This window comes from Hyperolius riggenbachi, chromosome 4 (genome assembly GCF_040937935.1).
Source record: "Hyperolius riggenbachi isolate aHypRig1 chromosome 4, aHypRig1.pri, whole genome shotgun sequence".
In the NCBI taxonomy this organism is placed as follows: domain Eukaryota; kingdom Metazoa; phylum Chordata; class Amphibia; order Anura; family Hyperoliidae; genus Hyperolius; species Hyperolius riggenbachi.
In genome coordinates this window covers 239,151,324-239,171,103 of record NC_090649.1, presented here as the reverse complement: position 1 = coordinate 239,171,103, position 19,780 = coordinate 239,151,324, and the positions used below count along the sequence as shown (strand labels likewise).

At 46.5% G+C, this 19,780-nt stretch overlaps 1 protein-coding gene across 3 annotated transcripts in view; it reads right to left on the bottom strand.

The window, feature by feature from the left end:
- CD109 (CD109 molecule) overlaps nt 1-19,780 on the bottom strand; it is a 255,948-nt gene that overhangs the window by 212,312 nt on the left and 23,856 nt on the right. For all 3 annotated transcript variants that reach the window (XM_068281496.1, XM_068281495.1, XM_068281497.1), the window contains one exon: nt 10,194-10,319. In XM_068281496.1, coding sequence (XP_068137597.1) covers nt 10,194-10,319 — 126 coding nt within the window. The remainder of the gene's footprint in view (nt 1-10,193; nt 10,320-19,780) is intronic.

Sequence of the window (19,780 nt, the reverse complement as noted above, 5' to 3'; positions counted from 1 at the left end):
TGTTCAGTGGACCCGCCACTGTATACCTGTTCAGTGGACCCGCCACTGTATACCTGTTCTGTTCAGTGGACCCGCCACTGTATACCTGTTCTGTTCAGTGGACCCGCCACTGTATACCTGTTTAGTGAACACGCCACTGCATACCTATTGTGTTCAGTGATCCTGCCACTGCATACCTGTTCTGTGAACCCGCCACTGTATACCTGTTCTGTTCAGTGGACCCGCCACTGTATACCTGTTCTGTTCAGTGGACCCGCCACTGTATACCTGTTCTGTTCAGTGGACCCGCCACTGTATACCTGTTCTGTTCAGTGGACCCGCCACTGTATACCTGTTTAGTGAACACGCCACTGCATACCTATTGTGTTCAGTGATCCTGCCACTGCATACCTGTTCTGTGAACCCGCCACTGTATACCTGTTCTGTTCAGTGGACCCGCCACTGTATACCTGTTCAGTGAACTCGCCACTGCATACCTGTTGTGTTCAGAGAACCTGCCACTGTATACCTGTACTGTTCAGTGAACCCACCGCATCAGTGCGCATACCTGTGCAGTTAAGTGAACCCACCTACCTACGTGAGTGCACGCAGTGTGATATACCACTCCGTGCATACCCAATATGGACAAAACAGGTAGAGGAAGAGGAAGAGGTAGTGGCAGAGGCAGAGGAAGGCCACCCGGCAGGTCTGCGCGAGGTCGTGTAAATGTAATTTCGTGTGGACCTGGCCCACAGTACAGTGCTCGGAAGAAGGCACGTCCCATCACCTCCCAAGATTGTCAGGACGTGGTTGAGTATTTAGCGACACAGAGCACCTCATCTTGCTCAGCCACCAGCGCTACTACTAGCACCACTTCCGCTGCATTTGACACTTCGCAAGAATTATTTAGTGTTGAAATCACTGATGCACAGCCATTGTTGTTACAGCCAGATGAATTTTCACCAGCTAATATGTCTGAGTTACGCGGCAACACTATGGATGTAACGTGTCAGGAGGATGAAGGACCTACTGATGGTGCAAGTTTGGATTTGTCTGAGGCAAGCGAAGCTGGGCAGGATGACTACGATGATGACGGTAATAGGGATCCTCTGTATGTTCCCAATAGAGGAGATGAAGAGGGGGACAGTTCAGAGGGGGAGTCAGAGAGTAGTAGGAGGAGAGAAGTTGCTGAAAGAAGCTGGGGCAGCTCTTCGTCAGAAACAGCTGGTGGCAGAGTCCGGCACCATGTATCGCCACCTATGTACAGCCAGCCAACTTGCCCTTCAGCATCAGCTGCTGAGGTCCCCATAGTGCCCACATCCCAGGGTGGCTCAGCGGTGTGGAAATTTTTTAATGTGTGTGCCTCAGATCGGACCAAAGCCATCTGTTCGCTCTGCCAACAAAAATTGAGCCGTGGAAAGGCCAACACTCACGTAGGGACAAGTGCCTTACGAAGGCACCTGGAGAAAAGGCACAAACAGCAATGGGATGGCCACCTGAGCAAAAGCAGCAGCAGCACACAAAAGAAAAGTCACCCTCCTTCTCCTCTTCCTCCTTCAGGTGCATCATCTGCTTCTGCCGCTTTCTCCTTTGCACCTTCACAGGCACCCTCCTCCACTCCGCCTCTGCCCTTGAGCGGTTCCTGCTCCTCTGCCCACAGCAGCAGTCAGGTGTCCGTGAAGGAAATGTTTGAGCGGAAGAAGCCACTTTTGGCCAGTCACCCCCTTGCCCGGCGTCTGACAGCTGGCGTGGCGGAACTGTTAGCTCGCCAGCTGTTATCATACCGGCTGGTGGACTCTGAGGCCTTCCATAAATTTGTGGCCATCGGAACACCGCAGTGGAAGATGCCAGGCCGCACTTATTTTTCGAGAAAGGCCATACCCCAACTGCACCGTGAAGTTGAGAGGCAAGTGGTGTCATCTCTTGCGAAGAGCGTTGGGTCAAGGGTACACCTGACCACGGATGGCTGGTCTGCCAAGCACGGGCAGGGCCGCTACATTACCTACACAGCCCATTGGGTGAACCTGGTGGTGAACGATGGCAAGCAGAAAGCGGCGGACCAAATTGTGACACCTCCACGGCTTGCAGGCAGGCCTCCTGCCACCTCCTCTCCTCCTGCTACATGCTCTTCGCTGTCCTCCTCCTCCTCCTTGGCTGAGTGGCAGTTCTCCTCTCCAGCTACACAGCCCCAGCTCCGCAGGGCCTATGCTGCATGCCAGGTACGACGGTGTCACGCCATCTTAGACATGGCTTGTCTCAAAGCGGAGAGTCACACTGGAGCAGCTCTCCTGGCTGCTCTTAAGAAACAGGTGGATGAGTGGCTGACCCCGCACCACCTGGAGATAGGCAACGTGGTGTGCGACAACGGCAGCAATCTGCTTGCCGCTTTGCATATGGGGAAGCTGACACACATACCCTGCATGGCACATGTCATGAATCTAGTGGTTCAAAGATTTGTGGCAAAGTACCCTGGCTTAGCGGATGTCCTGAAGCAGGCCAGGAAGTTCTGTGGGCATTTGAGGCGCTCTTACACAGCCATGGCACGATTTGCAGAAATTCAGCGTAAAAACAACATGCCGGTGAGACGCCTCATTTGCGATAGCCCCACTCGCTGGAACTCGACCCTGCTCATGTTCTCCCGCCTGCTAGAACAGAAGAAAGCCGTCACCCAGTACCTCTACAACTGGAGTAGAACGAAACAGTCTGGGAAGATGGGGATGTTCTGGCCCGACAACTGGACACTGATGAAAAATGCATGCAGGCTCATGCGGCCGTTTGAGGAGGTGACCAACCTGGTGAGCCGCAGTGAGGGCACCATCAGCGACTTAATTCCCTACGCGTACTTCTTGGAGCGTGCTGTGCGTAGAGTGGCGGATGAAGCTGCGAATGAGCGTGACCAGGAACCGTTATGGCAGGAACAGGCATGGGACCAATTTTCATCAGACCCAGCTGTTTCCTCAACACCTGCGGCAGCACAGAGGGGGGAGGAGGAGGAAGAAGAGAGGTCGTGTGCAGAAGACGAGTCAGACTCAGAGGATGATGAGCAAGGTGTTTCTTTGGGGGAGGAGGAGGAGGGGACAGCGGCAGGAGAACAACCGCAGCAGGCGTCGCAGGGGGCTTGTGCTGCTCAACCTTCCCGTGGTATTGTTCGCGGCTGGGGGGAGGAGGTTGACTTACCTGACGTCACTGAGGAAGAGCAAGAGGAGATGGAGGGTACTGGATCCGACTTTGTGCAGATGTCGTCTTTTATGCTGTCCTGCCTGTTGAGGGACCCCCGTATAAAAAACCTCAAGGGGAATGAGCTGTACTGGGTGGCCACACTACTAGACCCTCGGTACAGGCACAAAGTGGCGGACCTGTTACCAACTCACCGGAAGGTGGAAAGGATGCAGCACATGCAGAACCAGCTGTCAACTATGCTTTACAATGCCTTTAAGGGTGATGTGACAGCACAACGCCAGCAAGGTACCACTGCCACTAATCCTCCTCCCGTGTCCACGCAGTCAAAGACAGGACGCTCCAGCGATCTCATGGTGATGTCGGACATGCGGACGTTCTTTAGTCCAACGCCTCGCCGTAGCCCTTCCGGATCCACCCTCCACCAACGCCTCGACCGGCAGGTAGCCGACTACCTGGCCTTAAGTGTGGATGTAGACACTGCTGTGAACAGCGATGAGGAACCCTTGAACTACTGGGTGCGCAGGCTTGACCTGTGGCCAGAGCTGTCCCAATTTGCCATCCAACTTCTCTCCTGCCCTGCCGCAAGCGTCCTCTCAGAAAGGACCTTCAGCGCAGCTGGAGGCATTGTCACAGAGAAGAGAAGTCGCCTAAGTCACAAAAGTGTTAAGTACCTCACCTTTATCAAAATGAATGAGGCATGGATCCCGGAGGGCTGCTGCCCGCCCCAAGACTAAGTCAGTCCCCGCACACACAGCATCTCTGCCTGCACGCCGTGTGACTGGCTGCCTGGCCTGCCCCAAAAAGACTAAGTCGCTCCCAGTCCCTCCACACAGCATGTCTGCCTGCAGGCCGCTTCACTACCTTCTCCGCCACCACCAACAGGGTCCGGGACTCCAGGCGGATTGCTGAATTTTTTAGGCCGCTGCTAGCAGCGGCCGCTGTAATAATTTTTATGGTGCGTGTACATGACTGCCTAATTTTTCTGGCTGCACTGAGGGCAGCTGCAACAACAAAAGAAAAGGCATGTACATGCGCCCATTCCCCTTCGTGATCATTACCTTGCCGTGGTGAAGGGGCTTGCGTATCACAATGAAGCAATGACCGGCGCCTAGATGAGTGTCTCGGGGGGCACACAAAAGATAATAAGGTCGTTGCTTCATTGTGGTCAGACCAAATTTGATCAGCTGGACAGTCACTGTTCTGTCATTCAGCTACATCAGCCAGGCCGACCATATGGGCTGTAAAGCCACCAAAACCTGCACTCTCGCCATGGTGCGCACCAGTCCAGCACGGCCGTCACTAGTACAAACAGCTGTTTGCGGTGCGTTACACGGTGAGTTTGGTGTGTCAGTGTAAAGCAGTACCTTAATTACACTACCTGATTGATGTATACACATGCAAGATGTTTTAAAGCACTTTAGGCCTGTCATTTAGCATTCAATGTGATTTCTGCCTTTAAAACGCTGCTTTGCGTCAAATCCAGATTTTTCCCGGGGACTTTTGGCGTGTATCCCACTCCGCCATGCCCCCCTCCAGGTGTTAGACCCCTTGAAACATCTTTTCCATCACTTTTGTGGCCAGCATAATTATTTTTTTTTTCAAAGTTCGCATCCCCATTGAAGTCTATTGCGGTTCGCGAACTTTAACGTGAACCGAACGTTCCGCGAAAGTTCGCGAACCCGGTTCGCGAACCTAAAATCGGAGGTTCGGCCCAACTCTAATCTTCTGTTGAAGGTGCGTCGAGTGGCCAAACATTGTAGAAATTCCAGTACTGCTTCGGGGGCACTCGCCAAGATGCAGGAGCGCTTCAATCTCCCCCACCATCGCTTGCTGTGTGATGTCCCTACGCGCTGGAATTCTACGCTGCACATGCTAGCCCGCTTTTGCGAGCAGAAGAGTGCAGTGGTCCAGTACATGACGGCGCAGTACCGAGGCGCATCCGGCCAGCTGCCAAGCTTCTGTGGATCCGATTGGGCCAACATGTTGGACCTCTGCCAAGTCCTCCAAAATTTTGAGCAATCCACGTTGCTTGTGAGCAGTGACAACTCTTCAGTCAGCATTACCATACCACTGCTGTGTTTACTGAAGAGGTCGATGTTAAAAATCAAGGAAACAGCTGTCATGATGCAACTGGGGGAATCTGAAGGAGAAAACGATCAGTGTGATGGTACCAACATCAGGCCATCCGCCTCAGGGAACGCTGGCCCCAGCAGCTATGACGAAGAAGAGGAGGAGGAACAGCTGGAGTTGGAGCAGGAATTTCATGCCACCACTGACGAGGGCCAGAGCGGTGCACGTTGGACTTCCACAATTCAACGCGAATGGTCAGCAGAAGCAGACCAGGAGAAAGGTGACGACTATGATGCATCACAACAACTATCACAACGCTCACAAGAGGATGATGAGGATTCTGGTAGGACTCTGGCACACATGGCTCAATTCATGCTAGACTGCATTGAACGTGACCCACGCATTGTGCGCATTCTGGACAACACCAATTACTGGGTTTATACCCTTCTGGATCCACGGTACAAACACAATGTTTAAAAACTGCTTGAAGAAAGAGTCAGACAGGTCAAAATGGAAGAATACCAGCAGGCCCTTGTGGAGACTTTAGAGAGGAGATTGACATCCTCCCCCTCCTCTAGCCAGTTGTACGCAGACAGACTGACTTCCGCAAACCCAGGACGACCAGGAGGGCAGCAAAAAACGCAAGCCGCAGCTAGTACCCAAAAGGGAACGGTATCGGCAGTGTCCTTGGAGTGGGAACATTTTCTGACACCCATGCAGCAGCAGCCCACTGAACAGCAAGCGTGCAGATCCACCTCCAACACCGATCGCCTGGAGAAGATGGTCAAGGACTACATGTCAGATGACGTAGCTGTGTCGAACAATCCATCTGCACCCTTCAACTATTGGGTATCGAAGCTAGACACCTGGCACGAACTGGCAATGTATGCAATAGAGGTGCTGGCTTGCCCGGCAGCCAGCGTTATGTCGGAACGCTGTTTCAGTGCTGCCGGAGGCATCGTCACAGATCGGCGTATCCGCCTCTCTACAGAAAATGCAGACCGTCTGACTCAAATTAAAATGAATCAATCCTGGATTGGAAATGACTACGCAACACTCCAGGACCCCAACCAAGTAACATGACCAATGAACATCTGGGATGGTGTAGCGTTTCCGGTCCCTGTTTATTGAACCTCTCATCTGTATTACATTTATGACTGCATGGCGGCAAAAAGCATTGCTGCTATATCCGCACGCTTTTTGTCCTCATGCAAGGCCTGGGTTGTTGTGTCTCAAAAACCGTGGCCTTCTCCTCCTGCGCCTGCTCCTGTTCCATCACGTCTGCTGCTGCTGGGTTAGCGTTGCCGCGTGGTCCCTGTTTATTAAACCACTTATCTTTATTACATTTATGACTGCATGGCGGTACAAAGCATGCTATCCGCACGCTTCTTGCCCTCATGCAAGGCCTGGGTTGTTGTGTCTCACAAAGCGTGGCCTTCTCCTCCTGCGCCTCCTCCTGTTCCATCACGTCTGCTGCTGCTGGGTTAGCGTTGCCGCGTGGTCCCTGTTTATTGAACCACTTATCTTTATTACATTTATGACTGCATGGCGGTACAAAGCATGCTATCCGCACGCTTCTTGCCCTCATGCAAGGCCTGGGTTGTTGTGTCTCACAAAGCGTGGCCTTCTCCTCCTGCGCCTCCTCCTGTTCCATCACGTCTGCTGCTGCTGGGTTAGCGTTGCCGCGTGGTCCCTGTTTATTGAACCACTTATCTTTATTACATTTATGACTGCATGGCGGTACAAAGCATGCTATCCGCACGCTTCTTGCCCTCATGCAAGGCCGGGGTTGTTGTGTCTCACAAAGCGTGGCCTTCTCCTCCTGCGCCTCCTCCTGTTCCATCACGTGTGCTGCTGCTGGGTTAGCGTTACCGGTCCCTTTTCCTGGAACCTCTTATATGTATTACATTTATGACTGCATGCCGACAAAAAACATGTTACCTGTGCAAAGAAAACAGACATTTCCCGCATTTAAAAGACAGTTTTCCCTTTGAAACTTTAAAATCGATTTTCTCAAAAACTATAAGCTCTTTTTGCTAATTTTTTTTCCTCTTGTACCCACTCCCAAGGTTCACATACCCTGTAAATTTGGGGTATGTAGCATGTAAGGAGGCTTTACAAACCACAAAAGTTCGGGTCCCCATTGACTTCCATTATGTTCGGAGTTCGGGTCGAACACCCGAACATCGCGGCCATGTTCGGCCTGTTCGGCCCGAACCCGAACATCTAGATGTTCGCCCAACACTAGTTGTGACCAGAAGGGAGGCTGCATATGGAATGGGAGGGACACTGTTGCACATGTAAGAGGAGCCACAATAAAGTTGGCCTAGTAGAGGCGGCATGCATGTCCAGAGTGACAGGAATCATATCCTGTCCAGCAGGGAGTATGTGACTGAGCAGGGGATGGACCTATATTAACCTGTTGGCGCTGTCTGCCGCAGGGTAATGTGAAAGGGGCTTTGGTGCGGTTCTCCTGCGGCGGGCTCTCCTGCCATTGTAAAATCATACCACACAAGTGTAAAAGAAGCCTCAAGCAGCATACCTTCTTTTTTATTCTGCAAAGGCCAGTGATGAGTAAAAACACAGATATTCTTTTTGCATTTTTTTTTTTTTTTTTGCGAAAATAATGATAAATTTGACTTTCGAGCAAAAATAATTTTGTAATAAGCATTTTGGGAATTTTTGCATGAACGATATAGATTTTTGCATTTTTCTGAATATTCACCATACAATGTATTTGTCGTGAATATTTTCTTGAAGTCAAAAATAGCATTTTCGATGTGAAAAAAATTAGCAAACAACACTGCTTCTGGCTATACTGGAGTTTTTATCAGTATGTTGTAAGGGTGGTCAGACACTTGTCATGTAAGTGAGACCCAAAAAAGCGTATGTATTACTGAGCTGCCCATGGGTTGGGCGCGTGATGAGCCAAATGAGGGCTCATACTGTTGCCACTTAAATTCCTGGCAGCATTACTATTCCCCCATTTGAGTCATAGCAACTCAGAGGGAGCATTAATTCAGGGCCCGGTGATTGCTGGAAACCCCCGAATTACCCTTTTGCAGCATGCGCACTATAGCATTAGTGCTATAGTAGCGCGCAGGTGCTCGGCACTGAGCGCCAAGTTTCGAAACCACCTGCTTCGCCAAGGAAGTTGGCTCCTCCCATTCCTTCACGTATAACTTTCTCCCCACTTATAACACCAAAATTATCTACACACCTTTTTTTGCCACAAATTAGGCTTTTTTTGGGTGGTACTTTTTGGTAAGAATTATTTTATTTTATCTGCATTTTAAAGGGAATAATAAGAATTTTTTTTAAAAAAAAAATCATTATTTCTCCAATTTCAGCCTGTACAGTTTTTTTTAATAAAGTGCGAAACCAACACATTTTATTTGCCCATTTGTTCCATTTATTACAACATTTAAATTGTGTCCTTGGTACAATGTATTTGGAAATTCTATTTGGAACTAAAGATGTATTTTTCTGTTTGCTTTTCCTTATACTAGGTCAATAACTACAAGCCCTAATTTGCAAAAGTAATAGTGATATACCCTAATTACATACATATTAAAAAAAGAAGAGTCCCTAAGGTAACTATTTCTGATTTCTTTTTTATGCTGTCACTTAAAAAAACAACAACAAGGTAACTATAGTGGAGGGGGAAATAAGGCGTTAAAAATAGGGAATTTTTTTACATTACTTTTATGTGTAGGTGTATTTTTATTTTTGCCCACTAGAAGTCCACATACTATCCTGTGTACTATTAAGTAGTAAAGAACTGTTACTTTCACTTTCATTTGTGAATGACCATCGGCATCTTATTGATGCCAGATGATCATTCACTAATGGCACTCTGATCGGTGAATGGGAACACATGTTTCTATTCCACGAACCAATACTCTTCCACAGGGGGGCCGCGGAGAAGTGGGGGATAGGGGGTGCACAGAAGCGTGCCACTGTAAACCGCAGGATACGTGTATCTACCCCCCTGGTGCTGAAGTGAAGTCCACATGGGTGTAAATATGCATACCAGCAGGGCTGAACTGGTTAACATCTAAAAATGGCTTAGACCTGTGTTTACACTTCTTTGTACTTCTGTTTGTGCCAGATCATTTCTGAAAAAGAAGCCTTGCATGAAAAAGTCTTTTTTACAAGCTTTCTGAAGACTGAAAACAGTAAATGCATTTAAGAATATATAAGAATAAAGGCCTGCAAGAGTTCTGGATACATATTCACCTAAACACCACATGGCCACGTTAGTAATAGCAAATGGAAGAGTTCTCTAAAGTGTCTTTATAATAGAGACTAGTTGACTAAGTTTCCCTGGGGGTGATGGAAGAGTTTCACCAGGGGGAGGGTGGAGTCATTTCGCAACAAGAACATGGGTCCACCCCAGATACATTAAGCAGAACGCCTTCATTGCTTGATAGAGCAATGGACCCCACTAACCAGAGCAGGGACAAGGTCCTCTAGCACCCAAGGCTGAGACACCAAAGTGCGCCCCTCCATTTCTCCCACCCCAGCTGTCACACACTGATTGCTATTAGACTAAGAGGGCCACAGGGCCCCCAACACCTTAATATCTAGTTACCTGGCTTGCAGTCACTGCTATGTATCCCCTTTTCTTATTTTTTTCTGCTTCATACACAATTAGGAATGACAGCTGAATGAATTGTGCACCCCCTCCTACACTGCTCCCTGAGGCTGGAGCCTCTCCAGCCTATGCCTCGGCCCAGCCCTGCCACTAACCCTTAACTCACTACTCATGCCAACTCATAGGCCCAATGTATTGCAAAACCAGGTTTGGGTTAATTAATCTGCGTTTTTGTTATTCCCTGGAAAGTGGCTTAGATTTTGCTAAATTTTGATTAAGGCTCAAATAACCTCTGCCAAATCAAATACATGTTTTGCATTTTTATCTTTCAGATGGAACAATAAGCGTATTGTAAAGCTGTACTTACATGTAGTTTAACTTTTATGGACCAGTCCCCAATTGGTGGGTTATCGCTTAATTGAAAAGTCTTCAACACTACTCCCAATTCTGCTTCTTCTTCCATCCATTGTTCAAGCAAATTTCCACGTGGATCCTTTAAAATAAGCATTATCAAAAGTGTGTTTAGATAGCACTGAAAGATTCATTCTCATAACTGCTTCAACACACATGAGCGATGGTGATGGAGACATGTCCTTGCACCTGCAGGAGCATGCATGCACATGCGGGAGGGGGCTGAGGTGACTTTATTTCTGGACATTAATCAATTTTTATAATTAATCAATCTTATAAATCTTTTGAACATCTTATTTCCGAAATAACAGTATAAAAACCTTTTGTAGACTCTCAAATGGTCATGCACATTGTTAGTCCAGTTAAATGGAGAAAATTCTGGTGATTGGTACATTATCCAAATGCTAGAAAATAGAATGGAAGAGTACTATAACTGCTGAATGTTTAGTATTAAAAAGGGGGGGTGGGGCTATAGGGAGGAGACATTTTCACAATTTTGAAGGCAACATAGAAAAACACAAGTTCTTCAGTTCACAGCTTTGTCAGATCGAAGTAAGACATTTTGGCATGATTTGTTGTTTGGGAAGTTGGACGCTGCCATAGACACTCATGTTGGATTACAGATTTACCAGCTACAGCTGGAAATTTAAACACCGAATGTGCTAGAAGACAATAGCGGCAGTGGAGTTTCCTTACTTTGTAGTGATGGTGCCGGAGCAAAAAAAAAATTGGCAGAGAAGTTCCGCTACACTCTGTACCAGCACAGTCAGTGGTGAGGAAAGTGGTGGACAATAGTAGACAATAGTAGAGGCTGGTGTTTGTTAGTGGCATTTGATAGTGGTGGTGTCAGTGTAAGGTTTAGGTTGGGGGGGGGATGTGAGGATAGTGTTAGTCATAGGTATTGAACAGGCTAGTGTTAGGTATAGATGCAGGGAAGGATAGTGTGAGAATAGGATGGAGGGTAGGTTGATGTGAAAATAGGATAGGATAGGCTGGAAGTAAAATATCGGTAACACTATCAATATCCTACTATCAACAGTAGGAGGTAGTAGAATAGCTCTAAAAAAAATCCAACTTTTATAACGGATTATTGTAGCTGCAGAATTATTTTCTACAAGACATTGTTGAACAGACTAATATATATGCTGCACAACATATTGCTGATAATCGAATGTCAGTTTATGCCACAAAATGGACACTGACAAATGTGCCTGTGCGTAGAATTTTTCTAGGCCTAACTTTTAATATGGGCCTAAAGCGGGAACAATCCATCAATCTCCTGTCTATTCGGCAACTATGACAATGCTGATGTATAAATTGCTTATGTAGCTTCTTCATTTTAACAACAATTTGCAAAACCTCAGTCCTCGTGATGATCCATCCCAGGACCGACTTTTCACAACAAGGCCACTTCTAGACCACACAGGCATATAAATTATTTCCGTGGGCTCTCATGAATTAGGTGAGCCGTGCTGCTGCTGCTTTAATTTATTCAGGGGGAGCGGAGGAGAACACAGGGCAGCAGAGGAGGACACGGGGACAATACAGTCCCAGACATCGCAGCAGGTCGGCAGTTCATATCGGCTGGCGTTCATAAGTCAGGGACTCCCTGTATTTGAAATATAAGATGCAGTGACTTTTTCTCCTTATTTTTGAGGAAGAAAAAGTGCATCTTATATTTCTGAAAAATACAGTATAACAAGCATATGGGAGCAGTAGACCTTTTGGACCCAATGAGACAACCAAAACCTGGTACAACAGAGAAACAAAATCCTGGTACAAAAAAGTGGAGATTTACCTTTTGCAGATGGCAATTTATAAATTACCTGTATATACCATATTCAAAAAATCAGGTAATAGGGACTCTTACCTGAAGTATCAGGAGCAAGTTACATCATTCCTTATATTTGGTTCTGGCAGACCTCCTGACAACATTGATCAAGCCAACTGTGAGGATCTGATAATATTTTAATGTGACAAACATTTTCCTGCTTCACTCCCCCTACTCCAAGAAAGCCCTACCCCCAAAAAATGCAAAGTGTGTACCAAGCATAATATATGAAAGGACAAATTACTGTCCATCCTGTCCTTACAATCCAGGCCTCTGCTTTGATGAATGTTATGTCAATTTTTCACACAGTCTACGAATTTTAAAGTTTTCTCCTTTTTTATTTTATTTGTTTTTACATTCTTTACATATTTTGACTGTCTGCCCAAAGAATTGTGAGCCCCCAATGCATTTTTAAAAACTGTCCTACAATGATCCTGTCCTCATAATAATGTATTGCCTTTTAAACACAATGCAGATTGCCTGGCTTTCCTGCTGTTCCTCTGCTTCTAATACTTTTAACCATAGACCCTTAACAAGCATGCAGATCAGAAATTTGACTCAAGTATGACTGGATTTGCCACATGTTTGTTTCAGGTGTGAGATACAGAAACTACTAATACATTAAAGATTAGCAGGATGCCAGGTAACTGGCATTGTTTAAAAGAAAATAAATAGAGCAGTCTCAATATCCCAGGTTCAGGTGTTCTTGAAAAATGGATGATACAAGAAAAAGTATGTGAACCCTTTGGAATTATATGAACTTCTGAATAAATTTGTCATAAAATGTGATCTGATCTTCATCTAAGTCACAAGAATAAACAATCACAGTCTGCTTGAACTAAGGATAGCCATACACTGGTCGATAACCACCAGATCGACCAACAGATAGATCCCTCTCTGATCTAATCTGATCACAGAGGGATCTATTAGCTGCCCATACACTGCACACAGATTAGAATTGATTTCAGCATGCCTCACTGCCCCCAGGTCATTCCTGTTCCCCCGGCCTGCAGCAATAACATCATCTCTCCGGCCAGCATGAGTCCCTGGGATCCGTGCATCCTCCATGTCTACTTCACTTCCTGTCTCATCCTGTGGCAAGCAGAGGTTTAAACAGTAGAGGGCGCTCTACCGTTTAAACTTTGGCTTGTCACAGGAAGAGGATATGGGGAAGAAGGCCAGGCAGAAGAAGTGACAGCACGGACCTGGGGACTTGCGCCGGTCAGACAGGTGATGTTTTTGCTGCGTCAGTCATGGCCAAAATTAACGCTGCTAGTAATGCATTGAGTCAAAGTTGAGTTATTTGGAAGAAACACACAACACTGTGTGTGGAGAGAAAGATGCACAGCACACCAACATCAAAACCTCATCCCAACGGTGAAGTATGGTGCTTGAGGCTGCCTTGCTGCGTCAGGGACTGAACGGATTGCTATCAGCGAAGGAAAAATGATTTCCCAAGTTTATCAAGACATTTTGCAGGAAAACCTAAAGCCATCTGTCCACCAGCTGAAGCTCAGCAGAAGATGAGTGTTGCAACAGGACATGAACCAAAGCATAGAGGTAAATCAACAACAGAATGGCTTAAACAGAAGAAAATATGCCTTCTGGAGTGGCCCAGTCAGAGTCCTGACCTCAACCCGATTGAGATACTGTGGCATGACCTCAAGAAAGCGATTTACACCACACATCCAAAGAATACTGCTGAACTGAAACAGTTCTGAAAAGAGGAATGGTCAGGAATTACTCTTGACCACTGTGCACATCTGATCTGCAACTACAGGTTGGTTAAAATTATTGCTTCCTAAGGATTTTCCATTAGTTATTAACCACTTGCCGACCGCCCACTACGAATAGGCGGCGGCAAAGTGGCACCCCCAGGGCCGCGTAACACCGATCGGCGGCGGTACCTGGGGGACTGAGTAGCCGGGGATCGCGCGCATCCGCCGGTGTTAGGCTCCACCCACCTGTGACGTCAACCCGCCGGCCAATTAGCAGCGCTGGCGGGTTGTTAACCCCCGATCTGCTGCATTCTAAGTGTATAATACACTTTGTTAAGCTACCAAAGTGTATTATACAGGCTGCCTCCTGCCCTGGTGGTCCCAGTGATCGAGGGACCACCAGGGCAGGAGGCAGCCCCCCTAGTAAACACACACACACTGATCCTGCCCCCCCCTGCCCCCTGATCGCCCACAGCACCCTTCAGACCCCTCCCCCCCGATCACCCCCTCAGACCACTGTTTGCACCCAATCACCCCCCTAATCACCCATCAATCACTCCCTGTCACTATCTGTCAATGCTATATTTTAGATTAGGTCCTAAACTGCCCCCTGGGGGCTCCTGATCACCCCCCCACACACCCTCAGATCCTCCCCAGACCCCCCCCCCCGTGTACTGTATACATTTCCCCTGTAATCACCCACTGATCACCTGTCAATCACCCATCAATCACTCCCTGTTACCACCTGTCACTACCACCCATCAGATCAGACCCTAACCTGCCCCTTGCGGGCACCTGATCACCCGTCCACACCCTCAGATCGCCCGAAGACCCCCCCTGATCACCTCGCCAATGCATTGCTTGCATCTATTCTACCCTCTAATCACACCCTGAACCCCTATCAATCACCCCCTGTCACCACCTGTCACTGCTACCGATCAGATCAGTCCCTAATCTGTCCCTTGCCCACACCCAATTACCCACCTACACCCTATGATTACCCTCAGACCCACCCTGATCACCTTGCCAGTGCATTGCTTGCATCTATTCTCCCCTCTAATCACACCCTGATCACCTATCAGTCACCCCTGTCACCACCTGTCACTGCTACCCATCAGATCAGACCGTAATCTGCCCCTTGTGAGCATCCAATTACCCACCCACACCCTCAGATCGCCCGCAGATCCCCCTGATCACCTCCCTGGTGCATTGCTTGCATCTATTCCCCCCTCTAATCACACCCTGAGACACCCATCAATCACCTCCTGTCACCACCTGTCACCCCTAGCACACCTACCCATCAGATCAGGCCCTAATTTGCCCCGTGTGGGCTCCTGATCGCTCGGCCAAACCCTCAGATCCCCCTCAGACCCCCTTCTGATCACTTCCCCAGTGCATTGATTGCATCTATTCTTCCCTCTAATCACCCCTTGAGACACCCATCAATCACCTCCTGTCACCACCTGTCATCCCCTATCACTCCTATCCATCAGATCAGGCCCTAATCTGCCCCCCTGCGGGCTTCTGATCACCCAGCCAAACCCTCACCCACCTTCCGCAGTGACAGAATTTTTTTTTTCTGATCACTGCTGGTCTCTACGACTTAATTGTGGCTGAGCACCAACCGTTATGCCACACAATACGCAACCGCCAATCCAAGAAACTACCATGCTCAGCCTTTTCAGTGGAAACCACTCCAAGTTTCCGAACGTAACATTTTTTGGGGCCTCCTCCTTAATATGGGTCTAGTCAAAAATAATGTATTGCGGTCTTATTGGTCTACGCACCCAATACATCACATGCCCATGTTCTCTGCTGCCATGTCCAGGTCACGATTTGAGAACATCCTGTGCTTCCTGCACTTCAGTGCCAATACAACCTGTCATTTAAGACGCCACCCTGCTTATGACTGGTTCCACAAAATTTGGCCCCTCATAGACCACCTGTCATCAAAATTTGCAGATGCTTATACCCCTGAACAGTCATTTTGTCTTTCTAAAATGGGGTCACTTGTGGGGTTCCTAAACTACCCTGGCATTTTAGGGGCCCTAAACCATGAGGAGTAGTCTGGAAACCAAATGCCTCAAAATGACCTGTAACATCCTAAAGGTACTCATAGGACTTTGGGTCCTTAGCGCATTTAGGCTGCAAAAAAGTGTCACACATGTGGTATCGCCGTACTCAGGAGAAGTAGTATAATGTGTTTTGGGGTGTGTTTTTACACATACCCATGCTGGGTGGGAGAAATATCTCTGTAAATGGACAATTGTGTGTAAATAAATCAAAAAAATCTCATTTACAGAGATATTTCTCCCACGCAGCATGGGTATGTGTAAAAATACACCCCAAAACACATTATACTATTTCTCCTGAGTACGGCGATACCACATGTGGGACACTTTTTTGCAGCCTAGGTGTGCTAAGGGTACCAAAATCCTATGAGCACCTTAAGCTTTACAGGGGTGTTTCCAATTTAGCACTCCCCAAAATGCAAGGACAGTAAACACACCCCACAAATGACCCCATTTTGGAAAGTAGATACCCCAAAGTATTTAGAGAGGGGCTTGGTGAGTCCATGGCAGATTTTATTTTTTTTGTCACAAGTTAGCAGAAATGGAAACTGGGATGTCTTCTTTCCAAAATGGGGTCATTTGGGGGGTATTTATACTATCCTGGAATTCTAGCACCTCATGAAACATGACAAAATGGGAAAATTCACTTTTTGCACCATAGTTTGTAAACGCTATAACTTTTACCCAAACCAATAAATATACACTTATTGGATTTTTTTTTTATCAAAAACATGTAGCACGATAAATTTGGACAAAAATGTATCAATAAATTTTACTTTATTTGAAAAATGTCAGCACAGAAATGAAAAAAAAATCATTTTTTTGACAAAATGCATGTCTTTTTTGATAAATATAATAAAAACTAAAAATCACAGCAGCAATCAAATAGAAGCAAAAGAAAGCTGTATTAGTGACAAGAAAAGGAGGTAAAATTCATTTAGATAGTAGGTTGTATGACCGAGCAATAAACCGTTAAAGCTGCAGTGGTCTGAATGGAAAAAAAGGGTCTGGTCCTTAAAGAGAGTCTGAAGCGAGAATAAATCTCGCTTCAGACCTCATAGATAGCAGGGGCATGTGTGCCCCTGCTAAACCGCCGCTTTCCCGCGGCTTACCGGGGGTCCCTTCACCCCAAAACTCACCCCGTACAGAGCGGAATCCCTTCCGCATTGAGGCAGGGCTAACCGCCGCAGCCCTGCCTCCCGCACATCTATCAAACGCGTACCTCCGCCTCTCCCCCGCCCCTCTCAGTCTTCCTTCACTGAGAGGGGCGGGGGAGAGGCGGCGATGCGCGTCTGATAGACGCGACTGGAGGCAGGGCTGCAGCCGTTAGCCCTGCCTCATTTCACGACCAACTTTGCGACCAATTCTTGCGGGGGTGGGTTTGGGGGTAAAGGGACTCCCGTTTAGCGCCGCAATAGCGGCGGTTTAGCAGGGGCACACGTGCCCCTGCTAACTATGAGCTCTGAAGCGAGAATTATTCTCGCTTCAGAGTCTCTTTAGGGGGTTTTAAGACTGCAGTCCTTAAATGGTTAAACACAAGGGTTCACATACTTTTTCCACTGTGAAATGTTTACATGGTGTGTTGAAAAAAACAAACCATGGAAACATTTAATTACTTAATTATTTGTGTGACATTAGTTTAAGCAGATTGTGATTGTCTATTGCTGTAACTTAGATGAAGATCAGATTACATTTTATAATCAATTTGTGCAGAAATCCATATAATTCCAAAGGGTTCACATACTTTTTTGGTTATATATATCATATAGGTGACACACACAGTGATATTTGAGAAGTGAAATGAAGTTGTTTGGATTTACAGAACGTGTGCAATAATTGTTTAAACAAAATTAGGCAGGTGCATAATTATGGGCACCACAAAAAATAAATAAAATCAATATTTAGTACATCCTCCTTATGCAGAAATTACAGCCTCTAAATGCTTTCTGTAGGTTACAATGAGAGTCTGGATTCTGGTTGAAGGTATTTTGGACCATTACGCTTTACAAAACATCTATAGTTCCTTCAGGTTTGATGGCTTCCGAGCCATCAAACCACAGATTTACAGTTATATTCAGGTCTGAGGACTGAGATGGCCATTCCAGAATGTTGTACTTGTTCCTCTGCATGAATGCCTTAGTGGATTTTGAGCAGTGTTTAGGGTTGTTGTCTTGTTGAAAGATCCAGCCCTGGCGCAGCTTCAGCTTTGTCACTGATTCCTGGACATTAGTCTCCAGAATCTGCTAATACTGAGTGGAATCCATGCATCCCTCAACTTGTTGTACTTGTTCCTCTGCATGAATGCCTTAGTGGATTTTGAGCAGTGTTTAGGGTTGTTGTCTTGTTGAAAGATCCAGCCCTGGCGCAGCTTCAGCTTTGTCACTGACTCCTGGACATTAGTCTCCAGAATCTGCTAATACTGAGTGGAATCCATGCATCCCTCAACTTTGACAAGATTCCCAGTCCCTGCACTGGCCACACAGCCACACAGCATGATGGAACCAGCACCATATTTTACTGTAGGTAGCAGGTGTTTTTCTTGGAATGCTGTGTTGTTTTTCCTCCATACATAATGCCCGTTGTTATGCCCAAATAACTCAATTTTAGTTTCATCAGTCCACAGCACCTTATTCCAAAACAAAGCTGGCTTGTCCAAATGTGCTTTAGCATACCTCAAGCGGCTTAGTTTGTGCTGTGGGTGGAGAAAAGAGGCTTCCTCTGCATCACTCTCGCATACAGCATCTCCTTGTGTAAAATGTGCCAAATGGACTGGTTGAACGATGCACAGTGACTCCAATCTGCAGCAAAATGATGTTGTAGGTCTTTGGTGCTGCTCTGTGGGTTGACTCTGACTGTTCTCACCATTTGTTGCTTTTGTCTATCCAAGATTTTTCTGGGTCTGCCACTATGAGCCTTAACTTGAACTGAGCCTGTGGTATTTCATTTCCTCAATATATTCCTAATTATGGAAACAGACAGCTGAAATCTCTGAGATAGCTTTCTTTATCCTTCCCCTAAACCATGATGGTGAACAATCTTTGTCTTCAGGTCATTTGAGAGTTTTTTTGAGACCCCCATGTTGCTACTCTTAAGAGAAAATTAAAAGAGGAAGATAATTGGATTCACCTGTGTATGTAAGTCAGGGGTCACTGAGCTTGCCAAGCCAATAAGAGTTCCAATAATTAGTTCTAAAGGTTTTGGAATAAATAAAATTACAACAGTGCCCAAATGTATGCACCTGCCTAATTTTATTTAATCAATTATTGCACACTTTCTGTAAATCCAATAAACTTAATTTTGCTTTCCAAATATCACTGTATATGTCTCCTATATGATATATTTAACTGACATTTTTTATCGTAACAACCAATGATTTATGCAGGAAAATCATGACAATTAACAAGGTTGCCCAAACGGTCCCGTCCCACTGTATGTATACAGTGGGATGCGAAAGTTTGGGCAACTTTGTTAATCCATTAAATTTCTTACTAGAGCACTTCACAGCAGTAAAATTACTTCTGTCCTCTCAAAAAAAAACCCTAGCTAACCATCTTCCTCCTGAAGAGATGTTTACATAAACACCGATAATCCCACAGGAATTAAATAAGTGCTTCACTATATAACTTCCATTTTTTATACCTTGGGTGGAACCAAATGTCAGGTGATGCAGTAACCAATAGGATACCTGCTATATTTGAGATGGTGTAAACGAAGTCTTGATCTTCCCTCACTGCTGATTGGTGGCCCATGGCTTTATGATCTAGCCCACAAAGCCTCCAAAACCTGGCCCAAATATCGTCATTTTTGGGGGGTTGGCTACATACTGGGCTCGATTCACAAAGGGGTGCTAACCCAGTTAGAGACTTTAGGCGTGATAACCATTGCACCACGCTGGTGAAAAGCCAGTTTAGGCGTGATAAGT